Source organism: Semicossyphus pulcher, unplaced genomic scaffold, assembly GCF_022749685.1.
Source record: "Semicossyphus pulcher isolate SPU_LCO1_2020_fin unplaced genomic scaffold, fSemPul1.0.p SCAF_3, whole genome shotgun sequence".
Taxonomy (NCBI): Eukaryota; Metazoa; Chordata; class Actinopteri; order Labriformes; family Labridae; genus Semicossyphus; species Semicossyphus pulcher.
The window spans coordinates 4,104,117-4,125,281 of NW_027211704.1; the positions used below are offsets into that span (position 1 = coordinate 4,104,117).

Here is a 21,165-nt window from a genome sequence, read left to right on the forward strand (position 1 = left end):
CATAGTGACGGTAACACGGACAGATGATGTTATTGAGCCAGGTACAGAGCATGAAAAACATACACAGATCTGTGATCTCTCCTCAGTTAACCAACAGCGCATGTCACGGAGAAAAACAAAAACCGAAGGCTCGACTTCGAGTCGTCGACTTTCAGGGGACAGCCCTGCCACGTACTGACATGGACTTTTGTGCCCTTTATACAGTCATCTGACGTTCTCTTAAGCTTTTATCCTATCACAGAATGGCCATTAAGCTAGCTGATAACCTGCTAAGCTGATTAGGAGGTACCGTAGGGCTACCCCATATCTATGTTGTCCATAACAACTGATTAAGGCTATTTAATGGGCTGATAACACCCAAATTGGCTGCTGCGAAGCACTGCTGGAAACCTCCCAATGACCAATTCAATCATTGGACTCTGATACTCAAAGATATCTGAAGGTCATCCTGCAGGATCGTAGAATCAAAGAGCAAACAGTCCGTTTAATTCACTTCACCTTCTGTCCTCTGTGAGTGCGTGCCTTCCCTCATCAGAGCCTGAAAGTGACTTGAAAGAAAAAACAAACTTCTACTCGGTTCAATGAGTTCGACCAGTGAGTTATATAAAACTCTGCTCCTCCAATTCTGTTATATTGCATCCAGTAACACCCAAGCTTTAATATGAATAATGTTGACACTGGACTGTGTTCAGCGTGGCAGTTGTTCTCACCGGAGCTGCTGCCAACTCTCAACGAGGGCTTCAGCCTGTATGTGCCACCTGTTATTTGCATCAGGATTTCCTGAAGTACTTCACTTCCTTCTTTATGTGCGTGTGGGAAAACAAAGTTTCTTGGCAGAGAGGATGTGTCTCAAATCACACAGCACTCTTAACGCAGCGCTGTTTTCCCTAAATGTTTTTGTGTCTCTGGTGCGCCATCGTGGTTAAATTCACGTTGCTATATGTCGGAGAAAAATGTGACGGACGTGTGAAAAAACGGTTTACTTCAGATATTTAGTTTCTTAGAGATCGACCAGTTCACAATTAGTCCATACAACCAAAGCAACTCAATCAATTAGCTCCAATGAGACAGAGATTACATCATTAAAGATCCACTGTAAATAAATGATATTGATTGAAGTAAGTAAGCGGACACCGGGGCCTCGGGGGTGTCAGCTGTGGTCACAAACAGAATGAATACTTAAACATGTTTGTTGTGACTTCAAAGCGAGATGGTTGATATTGTTCCTCATCGGGTAATACTCATTTCATATTTGTTATGCAATGTTTGTTCTTTACACGCCTGAAATGCTCCCCTTTTAAATAAAAAGATGCTCTTGCCATGCTAGCAGGCTAGATGCTAACATCAGTAAGCTAACAGTCTCATGATGACAATGTATAGCAAGTATAAATGTGCACCATCTTAGTTTAGTGATCTTAGTTTAGCCAGTTTGCTAACAATTGGTAATTAGCACAAAGCACAGCTGAGGCTCATGCTAATGTTAGTTTTGCAGGTGTTTGGTCACAAACCAACGTATTGTACACAAAGACTTATTGGTGCTTCTTAGGAAAGGGATGATTAAAGTTTTACCTCCAGGGGAACATGAATGAAGCTCATTTTGTGGCAATTTTTTTAATAGTTGTTAAGACGTTTTAACCGAAAGTCAAACTCAATTCATTCAATCATGCGACAATATTAATTGAAATATTTTTTTGTCTGGTGCACAGTGCTGGGCTGACTTATTCGATCGCCAGGCTAAAAGGAAGCCGATCATAAACAAGTTAAAGACCTGCTAGCTATTAGCATTTGTCTGTTAGAATGTAAAAAAACATCACTTGAGAAGTTACTTCATCTCTCTTTCAGTTGATAGAACAATGAACGCGTCTCCATCTGCTCTCATTGTACGTAATTGAAGCCAAAATAGCCCCTGTGATAGGTGCTGCCATCTCGCGATGGTGACGTCATTTGGAGCCGGAGTTGCGCATTAGAGATCGGCGGGTGAAGCTGCTGTAGCCACATCCACTAACCAAAACACACACTTAACTTACCGAAAACAGCAAGGATCCCGCACGCCGGTGTGTTTAACAGCAGAGCAGCTTCTCTGTGTTGGTCTGAGGTTAACGTTCAGAAATATGGAAACTTCAATGACTGTAGTGATTGCTTTGGTTACGTCTCCTCTCGCCGTTCGTCCTCCACTCTGCTAATCCAGAACAGATCGGCTGCAGGAGCCGGATTTGTCAACAGATAGCCTGACTGCCGCTGAATATCGGTAAATTTAATTTATGAATATACGGCGCTCTAAACAGATTTCCCTGTGATTTTGACTCACTGTGTCACTGCTTCATGACTCCTCACGGTGGTGCATATGACATGAATAAGGGTAAAGTGACTGGAAATGTACTTGTTTTTGTACTTTACAGAATCCCTGTATCGTGATATTATCATTCGCGTGTGCCTTGTATCACGTATTGTGATTCCCACCCCTAATCCTAATGACTGTGAGGGTCGAGAGCCTCCAGTCAGCCTCCTGAGGGAGAGGCCAGACAACAGACTGAGTGGCCCTCAGCCGAGGGTGGACAGATGCAGGACTGAGAGATTGAATGGTTTAATGGGAGGATCGGCTTTCACCTCCTGTCTGGGAGTTCCTCTCGTCCCCACTGGACGGACATTAGGGATGCTTAAATTCTGCTTTTGACGATGGAGAGGAGAGATGTTTCCTTTGTAAGCTACAATCTGGCTTCAACTACAAGTCAGCGGAAGATGTTTTTTTTGTAATGATGGGTTCCTTTCAGTCGGAACATCTGCAGAGACTAAAGCTCGGTTTGGATCTCTCACCAAAGTTTCTCACTGGTTCAGGACAAATACAAAAACAAGCAACCGAATCGCTCTCTCTCTTTGAGTGCAGGCAAGATAGTTTATCTTTGCTGTCACTTCCAGAAGCTTGATATCTTCATTAATAGATTATTTCTCTGCACATGAAGGGAACTTTTGGTAATAAGAAACTCTTTAAACTGTTCAGATCAGTCATCCTCCCTCAGGCTGCTCACATGCAGGAAGCACAATGACTCTCTTAGATCATTGAAGCCTTTCTCTTGCAATAAATACCACATGACTTCAACTGCACTCATGAATACAATCTTTGCATGGGCCTTTAACACCCTCAGTCAACCTACATGTGACAACATGTGAATGTTACATTGATGCTGTCCTGGTTTTCCCCTTCAAATACAAGTGGAAGTCTCCCCAGATGTTCCTGAATCCCTTCCTTTTTAACAGCTGAGCAGCCCTGAAATGATTCCATGTGCTGTCCAGGGAAATATAAAACAGACAGCTGTGTAACTGTGCCGTCATACCAGGCACACAAACACACACACACACAAACACACACACACACACACACACACACAAACACTCACAGAAATACTCACATGGCCAGTTGGAGAGCGAGAATCAGACCCAGATGTGAAAGAAACCAAATGAAAGATGCGGCTCCACCCTCCTCTCTCCTGAGATGTGGTTGCATCTGAAGGTTTTGTGTATTTATATTTTTTTTCTTTTCATCCGATCGTTGTTGAGACTTTTCACTTTGAAACGCTGATGTCAATCTGCCAGAGGGGCCAGGGTAACAGTCAGGGGATCAGAGAAGTCATTAGCCTTTATGCTCTGGGGACAACGAGCATGTGTACCAAATTTTACGGCGCTCCAGCTAATGGCTGTCGCACACAAAAAAAGTCAAAAGTCAATTGGATTCATCCACTGGGGACCTTCATGGTCTGTTACATACAGCTCCAGAAAAAATAAGAGACCCCTGTTTTTCTCTGGTTCTTCTATTTAAAGGTTTTGTTTTATTGTACACAACATTTCTCCGACTTCCAAATAAAATACTCATTTAGGCCTTTTAATTGCAGAAGATGACAACTGGTTAAGAAAAAAAAAAAATGTTTTTCAGACCTCGAATAATGCATGTTGTTTTGTTGTTTTATTTGTTTTAACTCAGAGTTCACTGATCAATATTTGGTGAAATCATCTGTTTTTTAATCATAGCTTTCATGCATCTCTACATGCTCTCCTCCAGCCTGTCACTGTGCTGTTGGAGCACTTTGTTCGATGGCTTGTGACCGTCCATCTTTCTCCTCCAGGAGGTTTTCAGTGGGGCTCAGATGTTGATTGGGCCAGCCATGACATGCAGAGAGAGATGCTGATTTAAGGAGCGTCTTTTTTCGGAGCTGTATTTCGGACCATCAAAGTCTTCAGTTTTGGTCGAGACCAAAGACTGGAAGTAAAAGTGCACGTAGCCTCTTTGATTCAAAAGTGAAGCGGATGCAGAATCGCCTTAAACCTGCGTTCTTTGAATGGCCAGCAGGGGGCGACTCTTCAGTTTGCAAAAAGGAGTCCAATTAAATTGAGTTTATGGTCTAAACTATTGAGTCCTCTTCAATACAGCATGATGTTCATTTTATAAATCATGTTCCAATTTAGAGTAAAATAGACGATAACGCAGAGGATGCTTCGGGCGTGGCTACCTGTGATTGGCAGTTGGCTACCATCTCGTCCTGTCAACCAGCAGAGAGGCCTAACAATGTGTGAGCACCCTCAAGTCCAACTTGATCGCATCTGACGACGGACAAAATGCTGAACTCTGCTTCAAAACAGCAGGCTACAAATCAATGGATGGCGTCACTATGGCTACGTCTAATTCTTTTATAAAGTGTGTACATATTGGTGGCACGACTGAGCAACATGCTGACTGATTGTGCAACGGAGCCACGAACACCAAGATGTTGAAATAGGAGCTTATCACCAGATAAGGGGTGTTGTTTCAGTCTGATGCAAACTGGAAGCAAAGCTGTCCGATGAGAACATCTTAAGGCTTGAAGCAATTTAGGCGTATCAGAATTTGTTATCCCATAATTTATCAAGAAATTCCCACAACCCAAAACAAATGAGCTATTCACTGCATCATGGGAGTTTAAGATCTCCACCAGCGATCTGGAGTCAGCAGGGGGAGATTTGGAACTCGTGATAGAGGAGGAACAAGACATGACATTGTTTCCAGAAAGTAATTGCCAGATCAAACGCCCTCCGTGGTCCCTGACCCGCCACAGGTGCCCCGAAACCCACATAAAAAAAGCAGTGGAGTGTGCTGCGAAGCCATTGTGAGGGATGGAGCGGTACCCTCTGGGCTTTGTAGCGAGCAGGTCAATCATATCCAGAGGATTTGCACCGTCTAGCATGCTTGTTCTCAGTCATGCTGTGTTATGGAAAAGAGCAAGTTTCTATTCAGACGAAAAAAAGGACAAAAAAGAAAAAGTTTTATTAGATAAAAACGTATTAGTTGTATCGTAGTAGGTGATGGAAACGGTAAGTGTTTCTTTGGCAGCTGTGTTTGTGCAGAGCTTTGAGGTCTGCTGCAGACGACATGCAGGCGATGAGAGAGGCTGGTTTCCATGGAGCAGCGCTGCATGTGAGCGCTGCAGAGCCTCCTCAATCCCCCAGAGAGACGTCGGTGTGGAATATCTTAAATATGATGATTACACTCATATGTTAACAAAAAGCCCTGCATGAAAACACTAGCACAGTTGTGTTTGTGTATGTTTTGTAAACTGACTTGAAGATATTTCCACAGTGAGGTTTTGGGTGTGTTGCTTTCTTACCCTGGCACATCTTGTCGCTCGCTCAGCCTGAGGTGAAGTCACTCATTTGGCTGATCTCTGTTTGGAAAATCAGCCAAGTTTCTTTCTCTTTATTTGCAAGAAGTGGACAGAAATGTTCATTAACTGCACATTTTTAACAGACATTTATGCCATAGTTATTGATATTTATGACGATGATAATATTGTCTATTTATAGCAACACACGGCTGATTTCGAGCATACGATTTATCCAGCTGTAAATCTGGAATTGATATCGTAAGCAAGCTCAGACAGGATCAAGAGATAATCTGGATGCTCCAGTTGTTGCATTGTGTAGGATTTTGACAGTGATGACATTTCATGCTATGGTCTGTAATTACATATCTAAATGTGTGTCCTTTCCCATTAATAACACTTCCACTAACATCACAAATCATGCATCATGTTGAGTGTATCGAACAGGCAGCACTGGAGGTGAGGGAGGGGGAGGGGAAGAACAAAGGAATCGGAGGAGGTGGTGGGAAAGCGTGGTGCGTTCGAGGAGAATGGTGCCTGGTTTTAAAAGCCACAGATGATCAGTTCTCATCGCTCACATGCATTTCGCATATTCTGCTGAGACACGGCAAAGCATCTTTAAATGAAGGAAAAACGAGAGAAGGAGGAGGAGGGAGGATGGGAGGGAAGTCGGAGGCGAGGGAGAGGCAGCAGAAAAGCAGGGGGAGGGAAGGAGGGAGGAGGGAGGGAGCGTTGTTGCGTCTGCCGCCGCTGTCATTCCGCTGCTGCGCGGTTCAGCGGCAGGAGGGTGCGCTGAAGGGAGGAGTGTGGAAAAAACGAAGGAAAGGAGGACGGGAGGAAAGGAGAGAAAGGGAGTGCCTGGGCAGCACTGCAACAGCTGCAGCTGCAGCAGCCTGTCAGGACGAAAGAGGGAGAGAAGAAGACAGAAGGAAGAAAGAGAAGGCTGCAGGATTGCCTCAGAGGAAGCATTTTTATGTTGGTTTCTGCACGGGGAAAAGGGTTTGGTAAGGAAGCCGGTTCTCTCGATGCTGATGCTTTTCTATCTGGTCTCATGCAGGAGGCATGCTTGGAAATAGTGTGAAAGGCAGAGAAGGAGATTTGAAGATGGAAAGAACGGATAGCACAAAGGCATACGGCCAAGCAGATGGCAAAGGAGTTGGTATGGCAGCTAAGAGGGCCAAGTCCGGAGTGCCCCAGAGCACACCGCGAGGTGAGCTGAAGGTTTACCGGGCCGGTAGCTCTGATGGCAGGATACCAGTATCCTCCAATCTCCGCAAGCAGAGGTCCATGACAAACTTGGCTGTACTCACGGATGCTGAGAAGAAGTTGCACCTTTATGAACCCAAGTGGTGCGATGACATGGCCAAGCCTGGAGCAGGGCAGGCGAAAACGGGTAAGCCAAAGACGGCAGGGGGTGGCAGCGGCGCCGGAGGGGGTGCCCCTCTCTCCCGAAACCTTTCCAAATCGGAACACTCGCTGTTCCAGGGCAAACCCAAGCCCTTCAGCCCCCTGGCTGCTCCATCTGCCCTGAGCAAGACGAGCCGCATACCTCGTGGTCCTTACGCCGAGGTGAAGCCTCTGAGCAAGGCACCTGAGGATGGGAAGTCAGACGACGAGATCCTCTCCAGCAAGGCGAAGGCTAACGCTAAGAAGCAGGGAGCCGGAGCCGAGTCCGGATCCAAAGGCCAGGGGGAGGAAGGGGGAGACAAGCCCTTCCTGAAGGTGGACCCAGAACTGGTGGTGACAGTCCTGGGCGATCTGGAGCAGCTGCTCTTCAGTCAGATGTTGGGTGAGTACAGCAGAGTGGTGTTGGTATCTCTACCGTACGTGTGGCGGCCATGTGCTACAAACCAAACGCCCCTCTTGTACAAAGTCGGCAGCACGCCCCCTTCCATACAGCCACCACACGGCACCTGCTTGCTGCTGCAGAACGACGGTCGACTGACAAAAAAACCCTAAAGACATCCTTGTTTTGCTTCCACAGCATGCTCCTTTTCATATTATTTCAGTGATTGCTGCCTCAGCTTGGTATATTTTCGTGAAGCTGGATGATGAACCAAAGCTACAGTGATGCTCTATTGTTCTATTCCTCCGGCATGTTGCTCAGGTGTTTTAGGCTTGGTGCCATTGATTGTGTGAAATATGCTTGCCTCCTATTCTAGCGTTGCCGGCTGATTGCATGAAAAAGGCCTGAGGGTTTGGGGATTATTAGCAGCAGACTGATCCCCTTTTGTAAATCTCTCTGCAACATGTGCCGATGCACTCGAGGGTCCATCCGCTGCTCCTCGTTCGCTTCTAAAAAAAAAAAAAAAGGTGGGAAAGAAGGCATGCCATATTGAATTCATTTCAAGCACACAGACACATATTTAGCCTCCTCCCGGCTCCATTCATCTGTAGAGCATTGACAGATGGTTTACACCCCGTGCACTACAATGGTGCAAATGGAAGAGAAAATGGCTTTCTTCCTGGAGGTGTGGGTCAGGTTTATCAATGGGGAGGACCTGGTGAATAATATGGGTATTGATCATATGATGGTGATTAATTCAGCATCTGTTTCTTTGTATATCAAAGCATGCTTCCTGGTTTGATTACAGGTGTAGAAGGCATTTCATTCAGACGTATAGGAGGATAAGGCATCACAGGGTTTTCCAGTATTTGCATGTATTACAGTTTAAATCCAGCTTTTCTCTCTTGTTCTCCTGCAAGGTTATTTGACAGCTCATCTTTTTAGTTACCATTCTGACCTTACATATATACTGAAATGTCTTTTGGTGACACTTTTGATTGATTGTTTTACTGGAATAATAGTGTGCACATATCTAACTCATTAATCATTGACAAATCTGGTTCAAACGTGCCATCATCAAGCGTTTTCATGCACTATTCCATTGTGTTTCATTCCACTGCTCCACAATCATCATGTTCTCGGCTGCCTCTTAATGAGCACCTCTGTGGTGATTGAATCTGATCTCCATGCCTCGTTATGATATAGAACGTCTATCAATTAGGTTTGTCACACTTAAAGTCAATGAATAAACAAGTGCATCGTGGAAGTCGCGTCATGAGGAGTGTTGTTCAGTGTGAAACCACAAACTTACTGCCACACCCACCTCGGCCCTTTTTAACCTCAGTGCAGAGAAAATTCCAGCTTCCGGGATGATAAATTTTTCCTCTCTGTTTCAAGCTTTGACCTCCACGATGTTTCCAAATCCATTGAATGTCATTAAATCTGAAAAGGGAGTTTATTGTCTTCATGAATTATTTAGCATCATTTAAGATGGTAATCCCACGCGGGCCTTTGACACCAGCCAAGTGTTTCCTGCCAATGAAAAGATTAAAGAGCAGCTCCAGTCATGTTTTTAAAATGCTCTGCTTGAAATAATAAACTGTGTCTGATATATGTTTTCTGCAAATAATTACCTTGCAAAAAGTATCTCCTCCTCCTCCCTCATTAAGAACTCCAGAATCTGCATAGTCCCCGCCCACTGCAAATTTCCAACCAGCCCCTCCGTCGCGAAAACAAAACACATCTCTGCCGTCGTTTAGTGGCAACTTGTTGGAACTTAGCTAACTTGAAATGTAGTAGTTAGTAGTAGCAACGTTAACGTTAGTAGTCAGTAGTGAGTGTGCAAAAATTACGATGACGGTTACAGCCGGCTTGCACATGATGATATGCATCTCCCAGCTAGCAGGATACGTTGCCATAACTTTGGCTACTGTAGCGCCAGAGACGGGGTGCCTACGCCAATTTATGCTGTTTCCTGATTGGCTGAAGTGAAAAACTTACATCATTCAGTTCTAAAACTCCATTTAGAGATTTGACAAGTCAAATCTTCTGCAACTCCACGCAACGGCCTCAGACGCTCTGCAACTAACCAGTTCACACCGCTGCAATTTTCTCTGCAACATTCTAAAACTGTTTTGTTGCGTTGTGAATCATTTATATGAACTGGGCTTTAAAAGGAACATTGCCTGTAACATTCTCAGAACATTTTAGAACAAAAGCTGGGTAGCGTCACCCCATTAACCTCAATTAACGGGTTCGGCTCCTTAGGTTTGTGACGTCTCAAACCTGCCAATCTGAAAACGTGTTGTTCAGCCTGTCCTTGGTACACTGCAGTTTAAAAGCAGACAGGCCCAGCCATGGAGATGATGCTGATGTTGTCCCTGATATGTCTTGTAGAACATGAGAAACACCACATGGAGATGTTTACAAGGTTAAACACTTGATTTTCACTGGAGGGGGGCTTTAAAATGGAAACAGGAAATTATTGCATCAGCGATTATTGACTGAGATTTATCAGCAAAATGGGAAATCAATGTCAATTACAACATTAATGCCTTCATAGCAGAATCATCTGACTGCTTTTCTGTGTATTAGACAAGCTCTCTTTGCACCCCATGTCCTGACTGTACTGTACATGCACACTGGACATGCTTGTTACTTTAAATAGATCTTGTTATTCATAGTCTGCAGTATACTCAAGGCCGGTTTAATGCTATGCTCTGTTTCCGCAGCCTATCTCATTATAATCTCTCTGAAAGCATGCTTTTATTTCTGCCCACAGAGGGTCTCTGTGTTTACCAATATGACATAAATGATGGTCATCTTAGTTAACAGGCTCATTGATTAAACTCGCCTTGTAAATTTATGCAGCAAGGCTGAAACATTGCATACCACCGGCTCATCACAAGGCCCGGCTGCAGATGGATGAAGAACTTCCATCCAGATCGAGATGAAAACTTTAACTCGGGTTTTCCCCTGCACAGAGTTTGCACAGTCTGCTGTGTAACAAATGAAAACGGACTCGGCTTGAATCAGCTGCTTGAAATTATTTTCAACATGATGAATGCACTATGACAATCAGAGTCGAGGTCACGAGGACAGATTCGCGTAGAAAGCTGCAGATTAGAGTCATGCAGACAGCAGTACTCCTGGAAAAGCCTCTCTACGGGACAACAAGGGGGATGAGCCAACCTCATTTCATAGTAATTGCATGTGATCTGTCATGCAAGACATCAAACGTAGCCATGGCCCTCAGCTATGTGGAATCAAAGTGGAGCAGTGGAGGGGTATAAGGTTGAAGGAATGGTCATGGATGATATTATTTCAAGGTATGCGGGCGCGCAAGGGTCACAACATGTTGAGTCTTAAAGGTACAGTACAGGTGAAGGTTTTGAAAACAGGAGGTCTGAGGGAGACAACAAGCCCCGCCCACACCAGAGGGGAAAACAATTCCTGTCTCTCCAGTGACTTTGTGTGAAGATGCCTCCTTGTCTCGTTCCTCTGCTCACTAACGACGGAAAAATGCCAAAAAGCCGCTGTGTAGTGGGATGCTCTAACAACAGGGTAAAGAACCCACAATTAAGTCTTTTTTAGCTTTTAGACTGAAAAAACTGAGCCTTTCAGAGGACAAAACCACAGCGTGTCTGACATAATTACTCAGTGTCAGGATCCCACAGAGGTTGAAGCTAACATATGTGAGCTGGTTTTGATCTCTGCTATGTCAAAGGATCATCTTACCTGGTGATTCCATCTAATCGTTTTAGAGCTTATGGCCGTTCAGAGGGATCGTTCCCCAAACAAACGCAAGGTGAAGAGAAGGGACACTGAGACAATTAACCTTTTCCTCTTTTTAAGAACATAGAATGCTAGAATAATCCTTGGAAATGCTAATATCTTTTTTTACCTAGCTACTAGCATTTTGTTAGCATTTCAGCCCTTATTTGTGTAGTGTGGTAGTAAGGGCCTGTGTCCATGAAAGTCGTTTTTTGCGCTCGCAGCAACCTCTACCTCAATTTCAGAGCGCTTCTCACCGGCGCTTACTGTTGCTAGGTTACGAAAGTTGCCTGGCAGCACTTCTGCTTCCCTTGGTGATTGTTAAGTCTGTTTTACATCGCTCTGTATGTTTAATAATTGCTTTTATTCACAGAAGTTTTTCAAAGAAAACATAAAAACAATAGAAAGGAATCGTGTCCTGACATTAGCAGCAGCTCTCAAACTTGGTATCTGAAGTCCCGCCCCTTCTAGATTTTGATTGGTCGGTGAGGGAGAAGTGACATTGACAAGCGCTGTGGTGTTGCAAAAGTTGAACTACTTTCAACTGAGGGCAGCAACAAAAAGCAGCAGACTGTGAGGGCGTTTTTGCTCTGAGGACGCTGAACAGCTTTGGTTTTGTAAAGAAAATAGGCGCCGTTTTTCGACACAGGCCCTAATTTTGCCTCCTATGATGACTGTAGTTTTCATGGTGTGACATGATAAGCTCCGTCTCTAAAATGATGTGATATCTGTTAGGGAGCGATACCACTTTTTTTCAGACCAAGTACAAGTACTTACATTTGGGTACTTGCCGATACCGAGTTCTGATATGAGTACTTAAGATCATTACAGTTCTCATAATGACTTTAAAAGCATGTTTCACTTTCATCAGATGTTCCTCACTTTCTGGCTGTAGCAAAGTAAGTAGACAGAATGATGCAACTGCAACTGTGGCTGACATTTTAACACTCAACTTTGCTTCTCCGCCTACGTGCTTAACTAATTGGAGGCTAACGTCAAGCTGTAAAGAGGTATTCGGGTGCAGTACTCGTCTTAGCTTTACGAGTACGAGTACTCAAGCTCTGATACCGCCCGATACCAGCCTCCCTAATATCTGTGGATGAACTATTTGAACAAGGTATTAATAATTTATAATCATATACAATGTTTGAATGTTTGAGCTTGAACGCTGAAGGATTTTCGGCCCATGAATCAGATGAAAAACTTAATTTGAAATGAGATGATTTTAACCTCTTAATTAAAGGAGTTAACTTTGAGTATAATCTATGTGGCACTCAAAAACATGATCACCCACTTAAAAGCGTCTCTGTCATCACTGTGTGTTTCTCTTTGTAATGAAGAGCTCTAGTTATTTTCCTTTCTTTCCCTTCTTTCCACACACTGCATCACTGCCTTTGTGGGAAACTGTGAAAAGCTCTACTTGAGGTAGTTTTGTGCCATGAAGAGACCTCTCTTTGTGTCTGCCAAGTGCATCAGGTTTGAAAGTGATAAAAGATGTTAGTCCTCCCACTGATCCTCCTGTTTGTTTATGAAAAATTAAATAGACAACAGGCTGATGTTACAGTTAATTAGGTCAACATGCTGAACCTTTTTAAATGATGATTTAGCTGTGTTCGTAGGTTAATAACTTTCACTCATTAGAATCAGTTTTTCCATACTTCTCTGCACTGTGTGGACATACGGGGCACTTCCTGTGTTGCATCATTCATGGGGCTTTCCTGATCCACATCTGCTTCAGTATTCTGTCCGAGTTTTCTCTCCTCTGTATTGGAGACATCACTGCAATGCAGGGTGCCAGAGGACTGTCAGTCACTGCACAGGGACACAGTGCATAATGCATGCAGTACATACTTAAAACAGATGGGATTCACATGTGGGCTCTTCAGCCAGCATTCCTGTTTGAGTATATTCCCAGGATTCATGCAAAGGAAATTAGCAGAATCCCAGAATTCTGTTTTTCATGGATGTGATGTGAGATTTATTCCTTGAGTCCAAAGACAATACGGAAACAAGTGTTGGAAATTAGCCTTGAAATGAGATGTTCTACAATGTTTCCTGTCTCATAATGTCAAATAAAATAAACTAAATCTTCGGCCTCACAGACAGGAGAAGGATTCATCTCACTTATCGTGTTCCTTCCACATATTAGGACAAATTGTATTAAGGTGCTTTGCCAACATTGTTCTTGAAACATTCCCACCGACAAAGCTCTGTAATTTCAACTGAAAATGGGTTTGAATTGGCCTGCACGGTGGTGCAGTGGTTAGCTCTGTCGCCTCACAGCTAGACGGTTCCTGGTTCAAATCCCTGTTGGGACGTAGGGGGCCTTTCTGTGTTCCCTCCGTGTACTCCGGCTCCCTCCCACAGTCCAAAGACATGCTCGTAAGGTTCATTGGTGACCCTAAAATTGCCCGTCGGTGTGAGTGTGAGCTCACAGTGTGAAAGGTTGTCTCAGCCCTGTGATCGACCGTTGTCCAGTCCAGGGTGTAACCCCGCCTCTCTCCCAATGACAGCTGGGATAGTCTCCAGTCCCCCCGCAACCCTGAGCAGGATAAGTGGTGTAGATAATGGATGGATTGGCTTGACTGTAGGAGGCGCTGTTTCTTTTGTTTATTTATATACAGTAACTTTGCATGTACCTTACAAACCACCCAGATGCTTTTTGCTACAGTCTACAGTCAATTATAGAATTTTTTTTAAATGTCGTCAGTTGTCGCCACGTCTTGAATGTCTATCACATTAACTGTTTTTTGTTTTTTATTTTGTAGTTGTTCTTTTTTTTTTACAGACTTAATTAATCCCTGAAGGGAAATTAAATATTTGTATTTGTATTGTTTTTTACAAACATGCTACACACACACACAGGCCCAAAATACACACATGCACCAACAGGACTCTATGGACATGCACTAATGGAGACATGTCAGAGTGAGGGGGCTGCACATGGCCTTGCTCAAGGACACCTCGATAGTGCCCAGGAAGGGAACTGGCACCTCTCCAGCTAACAGCCCCTATTCCCATGCATGTTGTTTGAGCCGGCCACCCTCCGGTCCCTACAGACTGAGCTACTTTCTATTCTCTATTGTCCCTCTATTAATAAAGATCAAACCACGATGTGAAAGAAACATATGGCAATGTTTTAATTAGTTTGATTAGAATATAGAGCACCTTTCTGTCTACTTAAATCCTGATAAAATAAGAACAAGACGAGGTCAAAACCTAGAATGTGACTGACCGTATCAGGTCAAAACTTAGTCATGAGTCTCCCACAGGCCATGAGTATATTTGTGACAGACGTAACTTGAGTGTAATCTGTCCCTCTCTCCCCCTCGCTCGCTCTCTGTCTCTCCGTCATTCGGTTGTTCGGTTGTTCGGTTGTTCGGTCCTTTGTCTAATGTAAATAAGATCCTTTTCTGTTAAGACCAACCCACGGAAACCTTTAAAACAAATAACCGAAACTACCCCTGGATATGCTCGCTGTGGACATGGTGAGGGCAGCAGAGGAGCAGCCCCGCCTACTCCCTCAGACAAAGTATCCAGAGCCATGTAGACAGAGGGTCGCGTCAGCGGAGGTCCAATATGCTCCATCATCCGCCATTGCGATATCGCGACTCTCTCTCCCTAGGGCTCTGAAAGTACCGTCACTCACTCAGTCAGTCAGTCGGTCGGTCACATATAGACCTGTGTGTAGGGCGGACCCGGGCGGTCAGCCAAAAATAGTGCTTTAAATTGTGCCAACAGGTACTGTGGATAACAGCCAGATTTTACAGCCCAAACTCCAAAATCTCTCCTGTTTACTAAACACTGCGCTACATTCAACACCTCCTTTTGTGTTTGAGTCCCTGTCGACTTTTGAAAAGTGTGTCAGTCTGTGTGTTTTATAGTGAATGAGTGCTCTGGGGAGTACATGATGAAATATTTATTCTTTTTATGAGACTTCAGGAGATTTTTCTCTGGTGTCGTTATCGACACTCTCCTCCAAAAAACCTAATCACACCTGAGCCAAGACATGTTTCCATCCACGATTCGTCCAAGATGAATTTACAATCTCATCGAGTTGGGCTCTCACAGACTCATAAATCTTAAATTACCCTTCTTGTCAATACTGCATGTATACCGTTTGCACAAATATTGGCTCACAGGAGAAGCTCGAGTTTCCAGAAGTCTATTTATTGACTTTTCACTGAGCTCATGAATTTAATGTTTTTGGGTTTTACGCTTTTGAAACCAGTTAGTGTCTCAAGATCTGTGATAAGTTAGGACCCTAAAATGTCCTTTGAATGTGTGAGCTGTATATAATGACTGCGTGTGATATTGATGCTTACACACCCTCCGTACACTCTGCTGAATTAGCTCCACCTCCCCTCATGAGAGCAGCACATTATGTGACGTGTGCTCCCCTGACACCCTCGCCTCTCCTCCAGCTCTTCCACCTTCTGTTTGAATGTTAATTTCTTTCTCCCCCGGAGGGCTTCTCCCTCGCACTGCAGAGGAAACCCCATCACCTTTTTGTTTTTCAAACACGGTGCTTTCTCTCATTCGTTGCAGCTAACACAACAACACTCTTTAATTGTGCTGTAATATTGATTTGACATGGTCACGACCCACTGACGCCCCACTTTAACAATGCGAATAAGCTGACCTGCAGTGAAATGCTTCTGGCTGCAGTTCAGCTCATAGTTAGCCTTTTAAATTCAACTGAAAGACTCCTGTGATGGTGCTTAATAAGACAAGACAACAACAACAACAAAAGCTTTGGAAAGAAAACACTAAAAGAGAGCGTGCTCAGAATACGTCCCCCTGCTGGGCGGTCTAAGTTACAGGAAACCTTTCAGTATTTCATGTTCAGGATGAACCATGTCAGTGCATTAGGGGGGGTTCAGCGGATGTAACCATGGAGCGGGAGCCCATGGAGCGAAATTAGTCCGCTTAATGATGTGAACATACGTTGGCTCTGCGCCTACAAGGACGACACCTGTCACAACAGTTCAGACATAAATAATGCGAGCGGGACCACACGCATGTGGAGGCAGAGCTGTGTCTGTGTGCATGCATGAATTCTATGAACACAAACACACACCAGATTAGAAAGCAGCTTGTACCTCAGTTTTATTTTGACACTCTAAATGTTTCATAACGTGTGTTTCTGCATGATTGCCCCACAGACCCCGAGTCCCAGAGGAAGCGGACCGTGCAGAATGTCCTTGACCTCCGCCAGAATTTGGAGGATACCATGTCGAGCCTGCGGGGGTCCCAGCTCAGCCATAGGTGAGTGCATTATATATTTACATTGTTTCCCAATTCTGTCTCCTACACGTCACATATATGTTTTTTAAAGCTTTAAACTGTGGGCCAGATTCTGTCTTGGGTTTAAACTGAAACACGCTCTCATGTGAACAAAGGAATTACAGCTTGTTGGACCGATGCATTGAACAATTACGTGTAAACAGTTGTGCTGTGGATGCTTGGAGAGTTGCCACCTGTTTAACATCTGGCTCCCATCCTTCTTAAATAGCGCGTCTCTGTTTCATGGTCATGACTTCACTCTACAGATCTCTGCTCGGCTCTTGTTGGCTAAAGGCCGAAGAATAAATCTGTTGCAACAACCACAATATAACTAGTCACTGGTGGTGTTCGGGTATTAATTTAATTTGGACATTAACTTTTGGATGTGTCATCCTTTGTAGCATAAATGAAAAGCAGGAACACCAGGAACTCTGCTTACGACACTTTAAGCTGCAGTAAGGAGTACTTTTATTTTGAAACAATGAAGCCGCTTTTCCACTGGTCAAAACACCCGGTAACACCCAGCTTTTTGGTTAAATGGGAAAGGTTATTCTGGCACTCAGACCCCTAAATCTGCAGTAGACCCGGGTAATTGTCGCCTCGGCTCCAATCTGCAATGATGGCAAAACAAAACCTGTGTCGACACGCTTATCTCCGCCCCCTTTCTGGCGAGATGCTCTGCCCCATCGGTAACTTCTGCGACTCCTCGTCATCTCAGCTACAAATCCTGCGCGTCTCCGTCCGAGCAGAGCTCAAACATCGTTCCAAATTTGTCAGCGCCGAGTTCGATACAAAGACTGAATGAGTAACTGATACAATAAAGACCTAACCACCGTAACAGCTTCACTGTTTACTAACCCTGTTTCGGGCGCGTTTGTGACGTCAGACGGTGACGCAGCAGAAAAGACACCGACAGGAGGATACTTCACTGGCAATGGGAACAAAGACAATCGGCAGTGGGTCTTTCCGGGTCTGAAAAACTTGCGTCAACACGCCAAGGGGTATAAGTTTTCTGTGTGTTATGAAAGAGTCATTTATCGTATCAATATACTGTAGATAAATCATTCTCCAAATCTGCACCTCTGCTCTCATTAACCCCCCGCAGGCTTCTGTTTCCTTCCTCCAAAAAACGACCATTAGCTACCTGGGCAGCATTAAATGGCTGAAAGAGCTAATAAATAGCGACTGAAGAAGTCAAAGCTTTAAAGCCAGCAAAACATTACACTTTGGCTAAATTTATTAGAGAGCCTCAAACATGACCTCAAATAAAGTTCTGGTTAGCCCCAGACTTAGCTAACTTACCACTGGTTGCTATGGGGAGTGTCTCATGAAGTCCTTTCTCAGCTTCAAGAGTAAAAACATCTCCTGTAGATATATTACGACAGTTTTGGCATGATGAATCAGTCATGCTTTTTGCAGGATACGGATAGCTGGGACCGCGGTGAGTCATTTAAAATCCTTGTTGCCGTTGCTGTAGCTGTCTTCCTGAGGCTCGTTGGTGTCACTGATCTTCTGAATCCTCCTTTTACAAAGAACAAAACCCCTGAGAAAAAACGCTCTCACAGTCCAAGTGATTTGTAAATGTCCAGGATCCTCTTTCCATGACTTTTAGCCTAAAAGTGAATATCTGCAAAAGAATGCGGAGAGCAAGCAGCAAAGGGTCCGCACTGTAGGAAAGCTGGAAAGCCAGTGCCCACAAGAGGATACTTCTTATCACATCTGTTGTGATATCTGGGGCCTATCCCAGCTGTCCTTTGGCGAGAGGCGTGGGAATTTAGAGTCTCCGTTTACCGTAAAGAGCATATCTCTGGACTGTGGGAGGAAGCCGGAGCATCTGGAGGGAACCCACATTTGCACGGGGAGAACATGCAAACTCCACACAGAAAGGCCCACTATATTTGAGCTGGGGTTTGAATCAGGAACCTTCTAGCTGTGAGGCGACAGTGCTAACCACTGATCCACCATCCATGAGAAATATATTACAGTGTTACAAAGTTACAATTTCATTTGGCAGACGCTTTTATCCTCAGTGTCATCATCATCAATAGCATCAACATCATTAAGGTCAGAGGTGTTCATAAAGAGCTGGGTCTTTAGCTTCTTCTGAAAGGTGAAAGGTACTCTGCGGACCGAATGGAGTTTGGTAGCTCGTTCCACCACCGGGGGACGACTGAGGAGAAGAGTCTATTTAGAGACTTAGGGCCCTGTTGTGATGGGAGTACCAGGCGTCTTTCATTGGCGGGACGGAGTGTAGACCTGGATGAGGGCGTTCAGGTAGGCAGGAGACATTTTTGTTGCTGTTTTGTATAGCAACAGAGTTTGGGGGTTATTTTAATAATAAAATGACATTGTTGTCAGATTATTTAACTCTCTAATATCATTATTGCAGCGCCTGCACAGCCTCCGTGAAGCAACATGGATGTTTTTATTGTTTAATTGAGAAGAGCGATCGAGTAGTTTAACGTAACAGGTTTGTCAGTGTGTAAATGGACTTCAAGCCGTTTGAGTGATTCACAAAATAAGTTAGATATCAGAGACGGATCAGTAACAACCTCTGCTCGTCGTCCCTCTTTCACCTGTGCTCCTGCAAAATGTACGTTTGACATCAGACAGACTGAATCAATGACTGCTTTAGAGACATGCTATACTTAAGCTTCTGCATCACTCATACAAAAGTAGGAATTCTCTCTCTGTCAGTTACTGGACTGGAATCAGTACCAGCCTCCGCACTGATAAATAATCCATAAACAATGGATAAAAATACTCCCATGGTCGAAGCCGATGCAATATTCATATGGCTGAGTTGGTCCGTCTAGTTATGTAATGGACAGACACAGAAGACGCTCAAAGCCATTTGGAGGACGTTTCTAACCCTGACCCACTTACAGGAGCGAGCAGAGAAACTTTGATGCAGTCAGACACAGAATAAGAAAAGATCTGAGCTGCGTTCACTGTATAGTCGGCGTTTGTTCAATAGAAAGGTCCTTGGTGTATGTGACTGTATTCTCAGGGAGATGGAGACGGATACTGTCTGATATGTTAACACAGAGATATCAGGTCATTGTTATCTTTGTCCACATTTCTAGCTTTAGTCTCTGAAGACAATACGACACAAATTCTGTATCTGGGTCAACAGCCACTCAAAGCCTCTCAGGGTTTCTCTGAAGGACTCCTGACTCGTGAAAGAAAGCTGTTTTGCTGGATGCTCTAGTCTCATCCTTTGCAGTGAAATAGTTAGGCATAATTCTAGTCAAAACGATCAGCTAAATGCCTCAAGACTATATCCTACACACCCTGACCCTTCCCGTATGTGTCTCCAGCTGCATGGACAGCACTAATGTGGGCTACGACAGCGACGAGACCAACGCTCGCAGCATATCCAGCCTGTCCAACCGCTCGTCTCCTCTCTCCTGGCGCCACGGACAGTCCAGCCCTCGTCTTCAGGCGGGCGACGCCCCGTCCTCCACAGGCGGGGGGTACCAGGGCGGTAAGACCGGCTCCCAGTATACCGCCCACACGATGCCGGCCCGCTGCTCCAGCCGCCTCAACAGCACGTCTCGCATCGAGCTCATCGAAGGGTTGGACGACGGCGAGCTCAAGTCCGGGTACCTGAGTGACAGCGACCTTCTGGGAAAGAGCCTGCCGGATGATGACGATGACAACCTGGCTAACGGGTAAGAGTGTCTGAACACAAGCAGGGGTATCATCCTCTTCTAACCTTTACAATAATCAACCAATCAGGTGGTTATCAGGTAGCTTATCGGCCCTCTGCTGTACTTGCTGGGTATAATCCTTAGAAAACAAAGATCGTAGTATTTTAAGATTCAACTGAGGTACCAAAAACTTTCATGGACCAAACTTTTCATGCCGACATCATGGATTTCTGCTTCTTGCGTTGGTATCTGATGTGTTGCACTTGGCAGGCCCATCAAAGAGCTTTCATCAGCAGTTACTTTTTCTTGCTCTTGAAGGATTTCTCACAGTGCCTCTGACATTGTCGGGGAGACTGCTGACTGTGAGGGAAAGCTTTCAGAAGTTTTGAACAAAGACTCTAAGAACTCATCAGGTGGCCTCCCAGTTACGCGATAAGTGTTACCTCACATTTGACCTGTTTGAACTGTACAGCTCCTGAATCCTGATGTCAACAGGTACAGAGGCAACACATAGTTACAGATGTGATACTTTTTGTTCTTCTGCCTTTTCTTCTCTTTCTGTCTTTTCTTTAACTTCTTCTTCTGCTTTTCTCATCGTTCTTCTTCTCTTGCTTCTTTTCCTTCCTCTGCCTTTTCTTGTTCTGTTACTCATTTTTCTTTTGCTTCTTCTTCTTGTGTTTCTATGGCTTTCTTTGTGTTTCTTCTTCTCTTGCTTCTTCTTCTTGTACTTCTTAAAGTCTTTTCAGATGTGATTGATGCGCCCAGTCATTTATTTTCAATAAGAGGCGAGCGGGCAGGTAGGGAGGCGCGGGCAATCTGACAGGCGTAGCGACAATCGGGTGCAATCCAGTGAAACTGTCGCAGACGTGCTCGTCTCGCGCACACACCCGCTGCCAGAGTTGTGCCTAGTTTTTTCTACGTGATGCGCAGTACTTAAGTAACCAAAAAAATTTCAATGGATGAGAGACTGATCCTTGCTGTATGTGAGTTACCGGGACATAAACAGGAGGGCCTTTGCATGGCAGAGCATCAACTGGAT

At 44.5% G+C, this 21,165-nt stretch overlaps 1 protein-coding gene across 3 annotated transcripts in view; it reads left to right on the top strand.

Moving 5' to 3' along the window:
* Window positions 1-6,347: 6,347 nt before the first annotated feature.
* nav1b (neuron navigator 1b) overlaps window positions 6,348-21,165 on the top strand; it is a 60,755-nt gene continuing 45,937 nt past the window's right edge. For all 3 annotated transcript variants that reach the window (XM_069677576.1, XM_069677577.1, XM_069677578.1), the window contains exons 1-3: window positions 6,348-7,416; window positions 16,353-16,455; window positions 19,794-20,147. In XM_069677576.1, the coding sequence (XP_069533677.1) occupies window positions 6,690-7,416; window positions 16,353-16,455; window positions 19,794-20,147 (1,184 nt within the window). In that variant the 5' untranslated portion in view covers window positions 6,348-6,689. The remainder of the gene's footprint in view (window positions 7,417-16,352; window positions 16,456-19,793; window positions 20,148-21,165) is intronic.